A 15,886-nucleotide genomic window follows, 5' to 3' on the forward strand; every position below is an offset into this window, starting at 1 on the left:
CTCCTCCCGCTCATTCACTCGCCCCTCTCTCTTCTCCACTCTCTCCCCCTCTCTCCTTTCTTCTCCTTCTTTCACCCTCCGTCTCTCACACCCCCTCCATTCCCCTGTCTCCTTTCTGACACTGCACTGCAGCTGCTCCTCAGCCCTGCCCCCTCCCCAGTGAGAACAAACCAGCAACATAGCTTTTTTTCTTAAAGAGATTTCTATTGATCCGATTAAAAAAAACCTTAAGAAATCCCAAACGCAAAAAAAAAAAAAGAAAAAGCCAAAACAAAAGGGAGGACCTTCTCCCCGTAGCAGCGGCAGGAACTGCAAACATGATGGCGGCAGCTCCCATCCAGCAGAACGGGACCCATACTGGGGTTCCCATAGACCTGGACCCGCCGGACTCACGGAAAAGGCCGCTGGAAGCCCCCCCTGAAGCCGGCAGCACCAAGAGGACCAATACGGGCGGTGGGTATCGCTTCCACCTCCCCGCTGGCCCCATCCCCCGCCGCCCGCCCCTGCCTCCCTCCCTCCTTCCCGCCGCCCTCCCTCCCTCCCGCGGCCCGGACACCTCCAGCCTGAACCGGCGGCTCCCGCGCCCCCTCCCCTGCACCTGCCCCGCACCTCGCCGTCCCGGACACATTTTCATTTCTGTGTTTATCATTCATCAAAATGGCGACTGGTTTTTCGGAATAGACCTGTCTTTCCATTTAATCGGTCGAAAGGCTGACCATTTAAATATCCTAGACCTGGCAAGGGGTCCGTTAAGAAGGAGGAGAATGACCCCCGAGTGAGGTGATGGCCGACTGAAGATGCTCCCTGCATTTAACCTTCTGATAAAATAAATAAATAAATGGCACTTGGGTAGCGGAGAGCAAAGGATTGGGGCACCTGAGAGTTTTTCTCTCTTTCTGTCCCCTTGCTTTGGGCCACAAGTAGTACGCAAAATCTTGATGAGTGCATGCTCTTACCGCACTTACATTGTCGGTGCAAAAATCTCATTGATTTGTCTTCAGCGGTGTGCATAGGAGGGTGGGGGTGTCTGGAACTGTGACTTGTTAGTTAACATCCTGCGCTTCCTGGGAAGATGAGTTATAACGGGACCGGTATTGCTTCTTCATTTGCACTGGAGTCATCCTAACAATGCACCCAATGCATCGAGGCAGAGGTGAATTTATCTACAGCATGTACATTAGAGACGGATGGGGGTCTTGCGAATGACACACCTGCAGAATTTGGAATGTTCATTCACTTAAGGAAGCTAGATTTACCGGGGTGTTTCCTATTTAAGACATGATCAGTTTGACGGAAATTAAAGTTTATGGAGTTGGCTCTATTTTCTAAAACATTTCATTTCACTCTTTCTTGGTTCATGTATCCCCTCTCCGCCTTAAATATTGTAGTTATTTTGGAGAAGGAACCTTATCTGTTCGGTCACTTTTAAGTGTATTTGATATAAATGACTCTTAAGCTTTTTAGTATTGGCAGAATTCTTCTTAAGGTCTTTTAATTAATGAGCTTAAAGGAGATCATGGTAGACTAAGAAGTGCTAGAGAAATACACCAGGGTTAGTTAGATTTGCCAGTCCAAATCACTTTGAGTTATTTCCTGGCAGTTATTGAAGGCTTGGAATATACCCTACAGTTTGGGTGGTTTATTTGGTGGGAGAATGATTGTTTTGCGTACTTTAAGTAGGATACAGGCAATGGCTAATTGTAGTCCTTACGTGTTTGCTAATGTCAAACAAATATAGCTCATTGCCATTTACAGTGCTTTTACTTATTTTGCAGTATGTTAAGAGAAGGTTTGTCATTTTATAAATTTCTTAAGTTTTGTTAAACAGTCGGTTCATTTTGTTTTGCCATAGTAACCACAGATAGAATTGGAAGACTTCCATGTTTGGAATAACAACTGGAATTTAGTCATCAGTTCTTACAGTGCTGCAAAATAATAGAACATGTTTATTTTAATTCCAAGTTTGAAAATATAAATCCTACAAAATGGGAAACATTTGTACAAATTTATTTTTCAGTGTAATTGGCTTATTTTTGTTCTTTTAAAAAATGTAACCCCATATTTCCTGCAGCTGTTTGCCCAGTGTTTTTAATTGCTGTTTTTCTCTCTTGAGGGTGGAGAGGGGATACAAAGTTTAAATTATCATGTTAACAAAGTATATTTCTTTGCATTTTTCAGAAGACGGCCAATATTTTCTAAAGGTTCTCATACCTAGTTATGCTGCTGGATCTATAATTGGGAAGGGAGGACAGACAATTGTTCAGTTGCAAAAAGAAACAGGAGCCACCATCAAGCTGTCTAAGTCCAAAGATTTTTACCCAGGTAGGTGCAATGGTGAAGAGATTTTTTGATAAACCCCCAAGGAAAGAGAAAGAAGCTCTACGTGTGTTGTGTGCTGTATTGAAAGAAATTCTTAATAGTGTGGACTTCATTTTATTTATGTAGTTGCTATACTAGAATGTTTGTGGAAATTCTTAAAGACTATTTCCTTTGTTGATTATGTCTTTTTTTTCTATAATATACTGTGTCTGTGATTTAAACCAATTGCGAGATGAATCTTCTGGGTATTGCTAAATACTTTCTAATTGGGGAAAGAACCTGAAATTTAAAGATAGAAGTCTTGACAGCTGGCATCAGGAAATAGGGTTCTTCTGAAGTTTTCAGACATCATTGTAATGACAATTAGTCTAGAGTGAATTCAGAAGAGGGGGTAGGAAGCCTTCTTAAAGAATGGACCATTTACTTCTAAATCCATTATGTACCTCTTTCTGCTTCATTGCTTTGTTTGTTGGCCCTGGAGTGAAGTAAAGAGGACAAGTGCTGCCTCTTCAGATTTTTAAAAAATATTGTGTTTTTAATGTAATTGTGACAAAAATATATTATGTCAGGAGTAAAACAATGCTTCAGAGTCTGTGTTACTTAAGAGATGTATTTGATTAAAATACGTTAACAGTTGTTTGGTACTGTAACTCATTAGAATATGGCAAGTTTCCTAGGTGGTGTAATTTTTTGGTACTTTTCAGTGTGCTTTTTAAATTTCAAGTGTTACACAGTTCTGCGTGCTCATCTTTCTCGTTTCCTTAAAATAATCATTTTGCTACTCAATGTATGGCTTTTAAGTTTAATTGGAAAAACTCTATAATGGAATAGTGTATCTCCTAGATAAAATGTTAACTGATTTGCTTTAACCTAGATGTAGCTTCTGCAATTTAAAAAAATTTTATCTTTATGGTTATAAAAAGTATTTACTCAGTGCCGAGGGGAACCAATACTGCTTATTTTTTTTCCTGGTAGAAAAGAAAAGCTGATTTGCTTTCAGTGATCTAATTCAGTAAGAGTTCTTTAATACAGCAAAGACATCTGGCATGAATGCAAGCAGAACATTTGGAGGATTTCTTTTTCATAGCCAATCACTTGTTGGTAGAAAATGACCATTATGCTGGATAAGAAGGTTTTAGAATGGTTGAAACTATCACTTAGTTATATAAATTGTGTGAAGTTACATTTGGTAAACATATTTATTAAATTAAAATGTAATTGTTAGATACAACTTTTATTTCAAAAGTTTGTTTCCTATGAGCGTAGTTTTGTAGATGGCTTTCCTTGTCTCTGAAACTTTCCTCATGCATTAAAAAAGTTTGCTAACATATTCATATGTGCATGTTTAAAAGATGTATTACGATGGAAAAATCATTGTGAAATTGTGAAAACCCATAGTACAAATAAAAGCACTCAAAGAGCTTGATTGAGAAATTAATAACGTGATAGTTCTAGGAAAAGACTGCAGTGATAGATGAAATACACTTTCAGTAGGCGAAAATGAAATAGCTTTTTTTGCATTATATATGAGGTAGTATCAGATGTTCAGGGATGTTTTACAAAATTGGTGTTTATCATGGGTATTCCAAACAGTAAATTAAATGCCTTTTCATTTGAATACAGTTTATTTTCAGTGGTTTAGAAAGGGTACACCAAGAATTAGATCTTTTGTTTTTGGTCCACTTAGTGGAACAAATATTTGTTCATTTTACATTGAAATTTGTTATCTTATTTATAGTTCTGACTCATGTTATTTGTATAGAACAAGAATATCCGTTAAAAGAAATGGGAAACTGGAATGCATTGAATAAAATGTGTGTGTGTGTGTGTGTGGTGACGTAACCCGATCAAATGTGAGTTGAGATGTCTGAATAAAAGAAGGCTTATACTCTGCCTGTAACAGGTGGAAACCAATCACACACTATGGAATCCATTTTAAGGATAGACTAAAGCTTATAATTTAAAAGAAGCTTTGATAATTCTGAACAATTTGTATTTAAATAAAATTTTTACTAGGTTATTACCTGTTCAGACAGATGCATCTCTCTGCTGATAGCTGCTGATAGATTTTAATTGTAATAGTTTTCCTGTTCACACTTGACCACAAGCCTGTGGCATTACTTAAGGTCCTGCTATTCTGCATAATAGCCTCTCAACACCTTTCAACTTTTTTTACTTATATCTGCCAGTACACTGAAGGCACACTTACTTCACTCATCTCAGATGAACTAAATTTTAAAGCTGTTATAACACCAAGTTATAAAGAATTTCTTATAGGATTACGCGTACTTCAGGAGCCCATTTTTGCATGTTTTGTATGTGTATTTATGACTTTGTGTATTCTATTGGAATGAATATGCCTGATGTTTATTTCATGAACCATTTTTCTGTTTCTCATTTGGCGAGATAGTGTATTTGGGGAAAGTGTACTGTAGTTGTGACCTAATGGATTTTCTCAAATTACCTAAGTTTTGAAACAGAATATAACTGCTTTCAAAAGGCTTAGGTAAAATACTGCAGTATTTGACAAAAACTTTCTTCAAGATACATATATATGTATATGTGTATACATATACATAAACATATACATATATATGTAGAATACAGACACATTCTGGGGATATTTTAATAAATTTCAGTGCAAATGATTTGTGCATTGTTTTTAGTATAGTCAATATATTCTCATATTTATCATTTTTGTTTTTTGCTTAGGTTGAATCTTTAAAATGTCTTAAGCAGTCTTCCTTTTCTGAGTAATTTTTGTAATGTTTGTGATTGAAGTGAAGAAACCATGTTTTACACATTAATTAAATTTAAAATTTATAATATTGTATATCGTATTGTATTCTTCAGCATGCCATATATTAAATAAAATAATTTGGGGAATTGTATGATGAAGACTGTAAAGTGCATTTTCCAGTTACTGTAATCAGTAAAAAAAGACCTACACATACGGGTTACTACTTGCTGTGCTGTGTATTCATTTACCTATTTTAAGAAATCCAAATCTTGCAGAATACTAATTTATTACTGGTGGTTTATGGATATATCTTTTACTCTTACTTGAGTAAAGCAATCTAACCTGATATATTTATATATAATTTTATAATTAAGTTACTTAAATTTGTTGCCTTGTAATAAAAAACCGCTTTCTCATTTTGAGGACCATATCACTGTAATCATTTTCAGAATGGCGATAGTGTTCTTGTAGTTGGCATTGAAGATATATTTAGTTTTTGTCAATAAATTGAATTTTATTTGTTCAAATGACCTAATGAATGGTTCGGATAGGTAATTGGAAAAACTTACTGATTGAGACTAGTAAAAGATGTATAAAATAAATATTTTTGTCTGTGTTAGGTTTTAGAGCACTTCATAGTGTACCTATTTTTTCTATTATATGACACTGGATATATTCATGATATCAATCAAATAGGAATCTTTCTCTATAATCTTTGCCTATGTTTGTGTGTACTTATACTATTTGTATATTTGTAGTTCAAAAATTGGATCATACCTAATATGTACTGTTTTCCTTCATGTTCCTTAAATTAAAATTTGAACTTATTATTTCTAGAGTTATTATATTTTAATTTTATTGCTGTCCAACTTAAGTGGTGCTTTAAAAAGACACAAACCATTTGTATGTTAAATTTTTAAAAATCATGAAAAAGTAGAATATAAGTGAATTTTTATTTTAGTGAAGGAACTATGCTAGACTGCCCTCATTTTGACATGGGAAAATTCAGTGGCCAATTTAACCTTTAGGAATGAGAATGATCTTCTTTTTTCTGAAATCAGAGGAGTTAGTGCAGTTTAAAATAGATCACTTCTTTTGTTTATGTTGTTGAAGGAAGAGTATTATGATTTTGGCAGTATAATGAGAATACTTTTGCTATAGCTTCTAGAAGTTATAGTCTATACTCTTTGATTTTAGATTCTAAGCACCTTAGAAATTTATTGGTATATATTTTAAGCCCAAATTACTAGATAAGTAGAATTATAACAAGCAGAAAATCGAGTAGTGTAATTTCCAATATTATTCAGTTTAATAGGATATTTATTATCACACTGTGCCATACCTTTTGTTTCAGTATGATAAAGAGTTGCTTATAGGTAATAACATGTTTTTCTTTAAATCTTAATGTTTTAATATTTATATTTGTCATACTACTTATTGTTCTGGGTTACTTTATGTTTTATCTCTCTGTATCTTCAGTTGAAAGAAGAACCATAGTCTCACTTAGACATTGATGCCTCTCTGAAAATTTGCAGCAGTTTTAGTTCTTTCTTATTTTAAACAATAGGAAATCTTAACATATGAAGGAATTTTACTGGCATAGCACAACATATGTTAAATTCGTAGTTTCTGAAACATAATTTTTTATGGAACTCATAAATAAACAAGTGTTTTGTGTCGTGGGATTTTTGGAAAGATTGAATTATCTTTAAAAATATTAGCTATTATTTTATTTCATTCTGATTTATCTTCTGTCATCCATTTAGTAAATTATGAAACATTAATTTATAGTGTCAGGGCTTTCATGAATTACATAGCAAAATATCCTTTAAAGTTTGGTATCTGAAGCCTTCTGGATTTTGGAAAAATAGCTAATTAATATGTTGTGGCATTGTAAGGGAATACAATACGTATAGTAACATTGTCTTGTAAATATCACTCCCAGAGTATTTTAGGAAGTTTAAAAATAGTGAACACAATTGGTGAAATAGTTCAGTATTTATGTATTCAAGGTGTTTTGTATAATATACAAGGAGGAATAATGATCTGTGACTTGAGAACTGTAAGGAGTATGTGGTGTCACTGAAAACCCGAACAACAAACCATCATTTAAAAACTTCGCTGTGTTATAGTTTTCTTGCTTTGTTTTGTTTTGCTCTGGTTTAAGGGAGTTAATATTAAGCTCTTAAATGACACAAATAACATTTATTGAACACAGTTATGCCAGTTGTTAACTAAAATTCAGCACTTAATTAACATTATTTTTTACCATAGTGTTTAGTCTCAGTCATTTCCAGTTTAGTGCAGCTACGTTTTATGCGCAAGTGCAGCTTTTCAAAATAAAATTGGGGGAATAAGGGTGGGAGATATGTGCTTGATTGCCATCTCATTTCCATCTTTGGATACAGCTCTAGCATAAAGTTAAACAACATCTGCAGAGATCTGACTGACAAACATCTCTCTGGGACTCATCATTGCAGCCTGCAGCAGGTGCATTCAGCTTTGCAGACTTTTCCAAAAAGAGGTTAGTTTGTTCTAACATTTATCAGTAGACCAGTGGGAGAAAGTGACTAGAGAGAAGAGGTTGGTTGTCACTTGTCCAGTGCTGGAATACTACAGGTAATTGGACTGGACTGGTGGGAACTGCAGCAGTGTGTGTCTCACATTGCACTGCAGCTGCTCTGTAGCTTAATTAACCTGACCCTCAGAGACTGAAGTGTCATCATACAAAATGCAATCTGCAAGAAACGAAGCAGTACTTTTCAGTAAATCCTTTGTGATGCTCGGATTGGTCAAAGTTTCATTTTTTTCATCCTATTCTTTAAAGGTATGTCATCAGCTTTTTCATTTTTTTAATATGCAAATATTTGAAACTATAATAATTTCCATAAATCTGATGGAATCCACATAAGGGAAGATAGAGGGCTTTTAGGTGTAGAAATATAAAGAAAATAATGTTAGGTCAGTAGAATGTAAATTTTCCTATTCCACAAGTGTTTTTTTCAAATTATGAGCGAACAGAAGTTGGAAATACGTTGTAGTTCTTTCGGTTTTGTTGTCTTAGATTAACATTTCTCGATTTATTTGTATTGGACAAATAACTATGTAAAATTAAGTGGTATTGTTTTAGCATGTTAGAGGCTTTGGCAAGCAAACTTTGCTGAGTGTTTTGAAGTTTTCAAACAAATAAGACAAGTATAGCATGTTAAAAATATTTTTAGGATGTTTCAATGCAATATAGCAGTGCTGTTGAAATGATTCTTTACCATATTTTATTACAAGTTAATTAAAATTTGATTAATTAAATACTAACTCTATAAACATTAGTCTGTCATTTATTTACATTTTAAACTTCTTAAACTGTTTGAAATATGATTTACAGTATGCTTCCATGACATATATAGAAGTTTCTTGTGTGTTAGGTATCTCATTATTGTCCTGTTTATTAATTGGCCCTTGAATGGAAAACAGTTCCTAAAGTAAAAATGGCAATTAGAGCTTACAAGGTACCGTCCTCTTTTAAAATAATTCAGAGTTTAAAAATACCATTTGGGGTCTTTATAAAGCAGTTTTATAGTTTTAACTTACTGTTAGTTTCAGGAAGTTGAACTTTTTGGGATTCATTGAATGTAACTTGCCAGTTACCTGACAGTAATTAAGTTTTAGGGTTTGCACAGATTTTTTAGGTTACTTACATACTTTTTCTTGAATTTTTACCAGTATTGCCAATGACTGCCTCTGAAGCTACTGTTTGTAAGAAAAATGTATTAAATTTTATTCTGATCATATTGTGAGTAGTTGGTAATTTATTGGTAATTATGGTAATTATGGAAAATTCTATTAAAATAATTATCTCTAGACATAAAGAGAAACATTTCCACACATTGAAACGTATTGAATTTTTTCAATCAATATTTTTTATTTTTGACATTGTAGACTGTTACTTTCTTAATCAGTTCTCATCAGTATAAAAGTTATTCTTTAAAATTTAACATATACTTCACTATTGTTTTCAAATTTTTGATAAAGAAGATATTAAGAATAAACATTTTAAAACTACAAATTAAGAAAGCAGGATCTTATGTACACTGACAAACCTTTTGAGGTGCTTTTCAGTATTTGCTAAGTTTCAAACCACTGTATGGATATCCTTTTCCATGATAAAACTTGATCGTGAAAACACATAATATCTGCACTCCATCATTGATCTTTTGCTGCTTCCTGCAGGGCCTGTCATAGCATCGTTGACAGGACCAGATGAAAAATGAAATCAGTATCTTGAGTTTTTTAACAGCAAAATGATTCAGGTAAGATTATTTGGTGTGGAAAATAAAACATTTTTTACCATTCTTAAACTAAATTTATTTACTACTTGACAATAAAATTAACATTTTTTTAAATTTTAAGACCTGTTTGTGTCTTACTGATGTTCAGAATATTTGTAATTTCCAGTGAATTTTATTCAGAACTCAGTAATTTTTAAATTTTAGACTGTAATGTTTCTTATTTTCCTTGTGCAACTGAGCATAATTTTTGAAGTTTTGAGGGATAACTTTTCCTTCTTCTAAGAACAGTTATATATTGAAAGTCCCATAATTCTTTTGCCAGATAAATTTTCACAGAATTAACTTAGTAGTTAAATAACATTTCAGATCCTGCATTCCATCCAGGATATTTTAAATGCTGACTCTCAGTTGATTCCGTTTTTTAAAAAAGTCATTTATACCCTGAAAAAGAGAAAGTTGTCTCCATTTAAATTATTGATAATGTGCTGTTCTAGGAATTGCATTGGGCAGTGACTCTGTTTTTAGATCCAGTGTTTGGGGGAAGCACAGAACAGAAGGAATGAGGTAGTACATTTCATTAGCACAAAACAGTAGGGGAATGGTATGTGTTTTTGTTTTATGTTACTAAACATTTTAAAAGAACCGTAGCATCTTACTTTTGGTTATGTCTATTTTGGAAATACTTGTTTTTGAAGGAGTTAGTGTTGGAAGCAAGTGAACTCTTAGTTGGAGATGGAGTCTGTCGATTCATAAACTAAGTCTTAATCTTTTTAAAACTCATTTTAATTTTCCTAATACTAACTTATATCTTTTTTAAAAAAGTCATGAAAGTACTTTTTAAAAAACTAACAAACCTAGTTTTGTTTTTTAGTGTGCTGTCTGTCCAGAATCCTTTCTTTTGTTAATTATTATGTGTATTTATTGGATGCTTCTAGGAGCCCAGATGTAGGCAGCTCTTGGGTCATTGTGACTTAGAATTATTGCAAAGCATCTTCTCTTTGTAAAGGAATATGGGCGTGTTTTGCTTTACCAATGGACGTTGTGCTTTTATTGTTATTGTTTCCTTGAGTTTTGTTTAAAATTTTCATCTTATGTGGCATGTCTGTCAAAGACTAAATGAGGACACTTAGGAGTAGTGAAGAAGCTTTTCTTTTAAAAGGATAGGAAAATCATGGAATTGTGGAAGTAGATGGAAGGAATGGAGCTTAGATATGATCTTTTCCACAGTCTTCATTTAACAGTTGAGAAGACCAAGATAGCAAGAGATTACGTGATGTATGGCAATAATTGTCCTCTAACTTTTAAACATGTTTTCTGAATTTTGGTACTGTTATAGTAGGTACTTAGTTCTCTTTTTGTTTTGTTGTACACTTTTTTATTATTCTTTTTTGGATATGATTCTGAGGAACTATATCTTTATTTCTTTTCTCTCCTGTTTTTTAAGATGAATATGCCCACTCCCTTTTCTTAAAACTGAGTTGAAAGCACCATAGTTACTTTATGATAATTTTGTTGTTGTTGTTGTTTTGCTACACTGAAGTCTAAAGACAGTTTTTTTATTATTACCATCCATTTAAAAAAAGATATAAATTATATTGCCTGTAATAGAGCCTGGTTATTCTCTTTTTTCATAGTTGTACCTTTTAAAAATGAAAATAACTATTTTCAGGATGATTTGGTTTCTGTAGCATGGTAACTTTTCTTCATTCGCGAAGATTTTTTTTCTTGGCTTGCTTCCATTGTTTCTTAGCTCAAAATTTTTATTTATTTAAAAATATATAAACTTTCTAAGTCATACTTTGTTTTAAGGATTTTATGACTTTATTTTATTTTTTAAAGATTTTATTTATTTATCTTTAGAGGGGAAGGGAAGGAGAGAGGGAGAGAAATATCAATGTACGGTTGCCTCTCGTGTGTCCCCTGCTGGGAGCTGGCCTGCAACCCAGGCATGTGCTCTGACTGGGAATCGAACCGAGATACTCTGGTTCACAGGCCTGCGCTCAATCCACTGAGCTACACCAGCCGGGGCTGGATTTTATGACTTTATAAAATTTTTATTTAGTATTACATATGTGGCTGGGTATTCATAGCAGCTGGTTGTAAAAGAAGAAAATAGCCCTGGCTGGTGTGGCTCAGTGCATTGAGCACGAGCCTGTGAAGCAAAGGGTCGCAGGTTCGATTCCCAGTCAGGGCACATGCCTGGGTTGCAGGCCAGGTCCCCAGTAGGGGACACATGAGAAGCAACCACACACTGATGTTTCTCTCCCACTCTTTCTCCTTCCCTTCCCCTCTCTCTAAAAATAAATAAATAAAATATTTTAAAAAGTAAAATAAGAAAATATTATGAATAAAAAATAAGCATGAGGCTAATTGTAATGCAATCTAAGTAAGAGTGAAGCTATATAAATAATTAGTCATTTAAATACATCACTTTTCTCTTTTTTCTGTCTGTGCATTTCATTAAATTGGTCCACTTCTTAGTTAATTTGAATTATGAGGTTTCCTTTGCTTTATAGATTTAAGGGCTACTTTCAACATGATTATAAACATGCTTAATGTGATTTTGAAGATGGCTTTTCTTCACAGTTTTAAATTAAAACAAAAAATCTTTTGCGATAGTCTTTACTAACCCTGTACATCATTTGAAAAATTGAGTTAAGCTCCATTGGTGTAAAGGAATTTATGTCATCCTTCAGGCCTGCAGCTGTATGTTCAATGTTCAGCTCAGTGCTTTGAACATAGGTAGTGCTTAAAATGTAAATGAATGTACTTAAGGATGAATGAATGACCAACTGAGGCTTCTTCTCTGAAGGGCTCATGTGATATCAATACAGTGGATGTAGAAGATAATCAATCTTATTTTTTCATCATATTTCTAGTTTCCTTTGATGGGCTGTGTGTGTAAAATCTGTATTTTGGGTAAGTGAACTAATGAGTTCAAAAATGGAAACAAATAAGAAATAGCCATAGAAGTGTTAGGACAATTATAGGTCACATATCAAGGAAGAAGAATGGAGTATATAAGGAGAATTTTACTTCATATTTAGATGTTGTCCCGTGTGAAGAAAACTGAAAAGCCAGTGCCATGGAGAGTACTCCGAAATGAAGGTTGCTTTTAAAATGTTTTGTCTTAAGGAATAAGAGTTTACTTAATATTTATTTATTAATAAAGTAAGTGTACTTGTATTAGAAAATTTTATAATATATCACATAGTTTATTTGATGCCACATGGGTACTTGTGCAGTAAGGAACAGAGTTTGTTGATTACTTTTCTTGAGATACCTTGAAAATCAAAGATTGCTAATCACAAAATTAAAGTTGCATTATTGAATATATTATAATAACTTCTTCCTCACCTGTAGTTGGGAAATTAACATGCATAACTATATTATGACTTTTAGAAGCTGAACAAGTAAATTTCTTACTTACTAAGGGAAAAAGTTTACCAGCTATACAGTAGAGTGGAATTTATTTGCTCAGAATTTGACTAGCTTGAATATCATAGTATTAGTATGTGTTACTTTATTTGAACCTAAAAATTGAACTTAGAAGTTACTGAATTTGGGCTTCCTCCAAGTCTTTTTTAAACAGTTAAAACTTAGAAAAATACATGAAATACTGGTGTTTTTCTTATATTAATAAGCACATTGTTTCATTTTTGCTATAATAAGGAAGTGGCTCCCCCACCCCTCGTGCCCCTCCGAAGGGGCCTCAGTCCTTCTGATCGAAGCCCAAGAGGAAAAAAATAAATCAGTGAAATATCCAAGATTTAATAGATAAGTCTGTTTAAATCTCATGCTTTGTCCCCTACATCTTTATACATTCTAATTTATTTTTAAAAAAACTTGTTGAGAAGAGTGTGTTAAAAAACTTAGTGTTTCCTTACCTAGTGGCTTCCCCTGCCCTTCCCTTATACTGTGACCATCTTTATGGACGGTTATGTGCTACCTTTGTGGTTAGAACTAGATGTAAAATGCTCTGAAAACCTTTCTGTCAAACAAGGGAGCAATAAGAAATAGTAAAGATGAACTGTAATTATGATAACGTTTGATACTTGTATAATGATAGAATTGTGTCTAGAAGTTGAAACTACCTCTTTCAGTGGTGGGGTCTTGAGAGATGAGGGTAGACTTCAAAGAAGACTTTAAAGAAAGCTGACAGGACTAGAATGTGGAATTTTAATTTGCCTGGTGGATGAGAGTAGACAGTCATTTGAAGCAAGGAGACAAAGTACGTAATCATGGAGGTATATGAAAAATTCCTTGTATATCCAGGGATCCAAAATTAGCTTGGTATTACTGGGGTAAAAAGTGGGTATTACCGTGGGGGGAGAGTGAGGATAGGGAGATACTGTAGATATTTGTGCAGGTAGGAGTGTGTATCACAATGTAAAAGGAAAAAGTTAGAAAAATATTTATTTTAGAGATGCTCATTAGTGACATTTATTTTAAAGAAAAAGTATACTGTGTATCTATAAAGTGACTGACAGTGGTACTGTAATTAAAATATATGTATTTATATAAATATAAATAGTGACACTTGTAGTTTGGAGGAAGGATTGACCTGTGTTATTTAAAAATAGAGTTGAGTGGAGATTGAAGAGTCTGGCTTTCTGCTAAGGCAGTATAAGTAGAACTAAAGAGAAGACTAATTTGTTTAGAGAAGAAAAGATTAAGGAAAGGGTGAGGCAACTAGGAATTTAGAAAAAGATGTTGAGGAATATGAGAGCTGCCCCAGCTGGTGTGGCTCAGTGGATTGAGCACCAATCTGTGAAGTAAAAGGTTGTGGGTTCGATTCCCAGTCAGAGCACATGGGTGGGTTGTGGGCCAGGTCGTTGGCTGGGGTGTGCAGGTGGCGGTTAACCAGTCAATGTGTCTCTCACATATCAAAGTCTCTCTCCCTCTCTCTAGCCCTTCCTTCCCCTCTCTCTAAAAATAAATAAATTAAGTCTATAAAAAAGAAATATGAAAGCTGTCTCTATTAAGAAAGATATGTGCCAAGTATAGAAGAAAAAAGTATGGGGCACCCAGAAAGGACAAATGTCAGTGAAGAATGTTTTGCTGTAATATCCGAAGCTCTGGAGATAAAAATCTGTTTTTGACCTTTGTTCACTTTTACACACGCTGTTGTCTCTGCAGGTGCCTTTAAAGTTAATGACTTGATGGTTTCTTTTACTAGTTTTAGTTTACTTTGACTTCATAGCTGTTTAGAATCATATATCTGATAAGGTTTTTCTCATTTCTTAACTTATATAAATATGTAAGCCTTTCTAGCTCCCTGGGCATGTGAACAGATAGCTTCACTTTTGATTTGATGAAAATGAGTGATTTGCATAACATATACATTTCTTCATGTGTGGATTTGGTGCCTTTCAAACACTGAAGTTTTATTATGTGGTAGAGACATTGACATGCATTGTATATAAAAATGAAAATTGAAACTTATTAATCATTGATGGATTCTCTGTTACATAATTATTTTGTTTGGAATTTCAGTTGATTATTGCAATTCAGCAGGATTCTCCATCATTGATTGATAGTGCATATATGAATCGCTTTTGACATGCTGTCAAATTCAGATGAGTTTAAAAAATACTTTGAAAATATGGTACTGTTTTTTCATTTAGAAAATGAAATTAAAAATCTATCATCTTATATAGATTTATGAAACTATCAGCTGGTTGTATAGAGAAACATTAAAACAATAAACAGCCAAAATGACATTAAGTGCCAGATGGGGATTTGAAATAAAAATATTCACTGTGTTATTTTTAAGTGTTCGTAATTCAATAATACCAGCTGTATAACTTAAAGCATAAGCGACATTTTAATTGTCTTAAATTTTAAAAAGGTTTTTTTTTATTTTTAGAGAGAGGGGGAGGGAGGGAGAAAGAGAGGCAGAGAAATGTCGATGTGAGAGAGAAACATTGATCGGTTGCCTTTCTTAGGTGCCCTGTCTGGGCCCAACCATTGTACAATCCAGGCATGTGCCTGGGAATCAAACAGGAGCCCTTTTGCTTTGCTGGATGACACCCAACCAACTGAGCCACATAGCCAAGGCCCTGTTACCTCGATTGATAAGCATATCATGGTATGATTTCATGACTTGTTCTTTGTTTTTTTAACTTTTCAATTATACTTTACATGCAATGTTATTTCTGTATTAGTTTCAGGTGTACAGAATAGTTGTTAGACAATCTATACTTTGCAAAGTGGTCCCCCCTATATTTCCATTTGCATCATACATAGTTATCACAATATTATTGACTATATTCCATATGTTGTACTTTACATCCCTGTGACTATTTTGTGGCTGTGAATTTGTACTTCTTAATCCCTTCACCTCTTTCACCCAGTTCCCCAATCCCTCTCCACTTTGGCAACCACCCGAAAGCTTTCTGTGTCTGTAAGTTGGTTTTGATATTGTTTGTTTTGTTTGTTTATTTTGTTCTTTAGATTGTGCATATAAGAGAATATGACTTCTTCTTAAATGAATAGATAATATAAGTAAGATGACTGTACACCCAATACAGTTCTCTTT

At 33.9% G+C, this 15,886-nt stretch overlaps 1 protein-coding gene across 3 annotated transcripts in view; it reads left to right on the plus strand.

The window, feature by feature from the left end:
• Window positions 1-221: 221 nt before the first annotated feature.
• The window catches only part of NOVA1 (NOVA alternative splicing regulator 1), a 155,682-nt gene continuing 140,017 nt past the window's right edge, over window positions 222-15,886 (plus strand). Inside the window, exons 1-2 of one of the 3 annotated variants that reach the window (XM_037037530.1) lie at window positions 222-453; window positions 2,179-2,322. In XM_037037530.1, coding sequence (XP_036893425.1) covers window positions 318-453; window positions 2,179-2,322 — 280 coding nt within the window. In that variant the 5' untranslated portion in view covers window positions 222-317. Of the gene's footprint in view, window positions 454-2,178; window positions 2,323-15,886 lie in introns of those variants that run through there. The other 2 variants (XM_037037529.1, XM_037037531.1) reach the window with 2 other exon arrangements.

The sequence above is a fragment of the Sturnira hondurensis genome, unplaced genomic scaffold, assembly GCF_014824575.4.
Source record: "Sturnira hondurensis isolate 20B ecotype Veracruz unplaced genomic scaffold, ASM1482457v3 Scaffold0023357, whole genome shotgun sequence".
NCBI lineage: Eukaryota > Metazoa > Chordata > Mammalia > Chiroptera > Phyllostomidae > Sturnira > Sturnira hondurensis.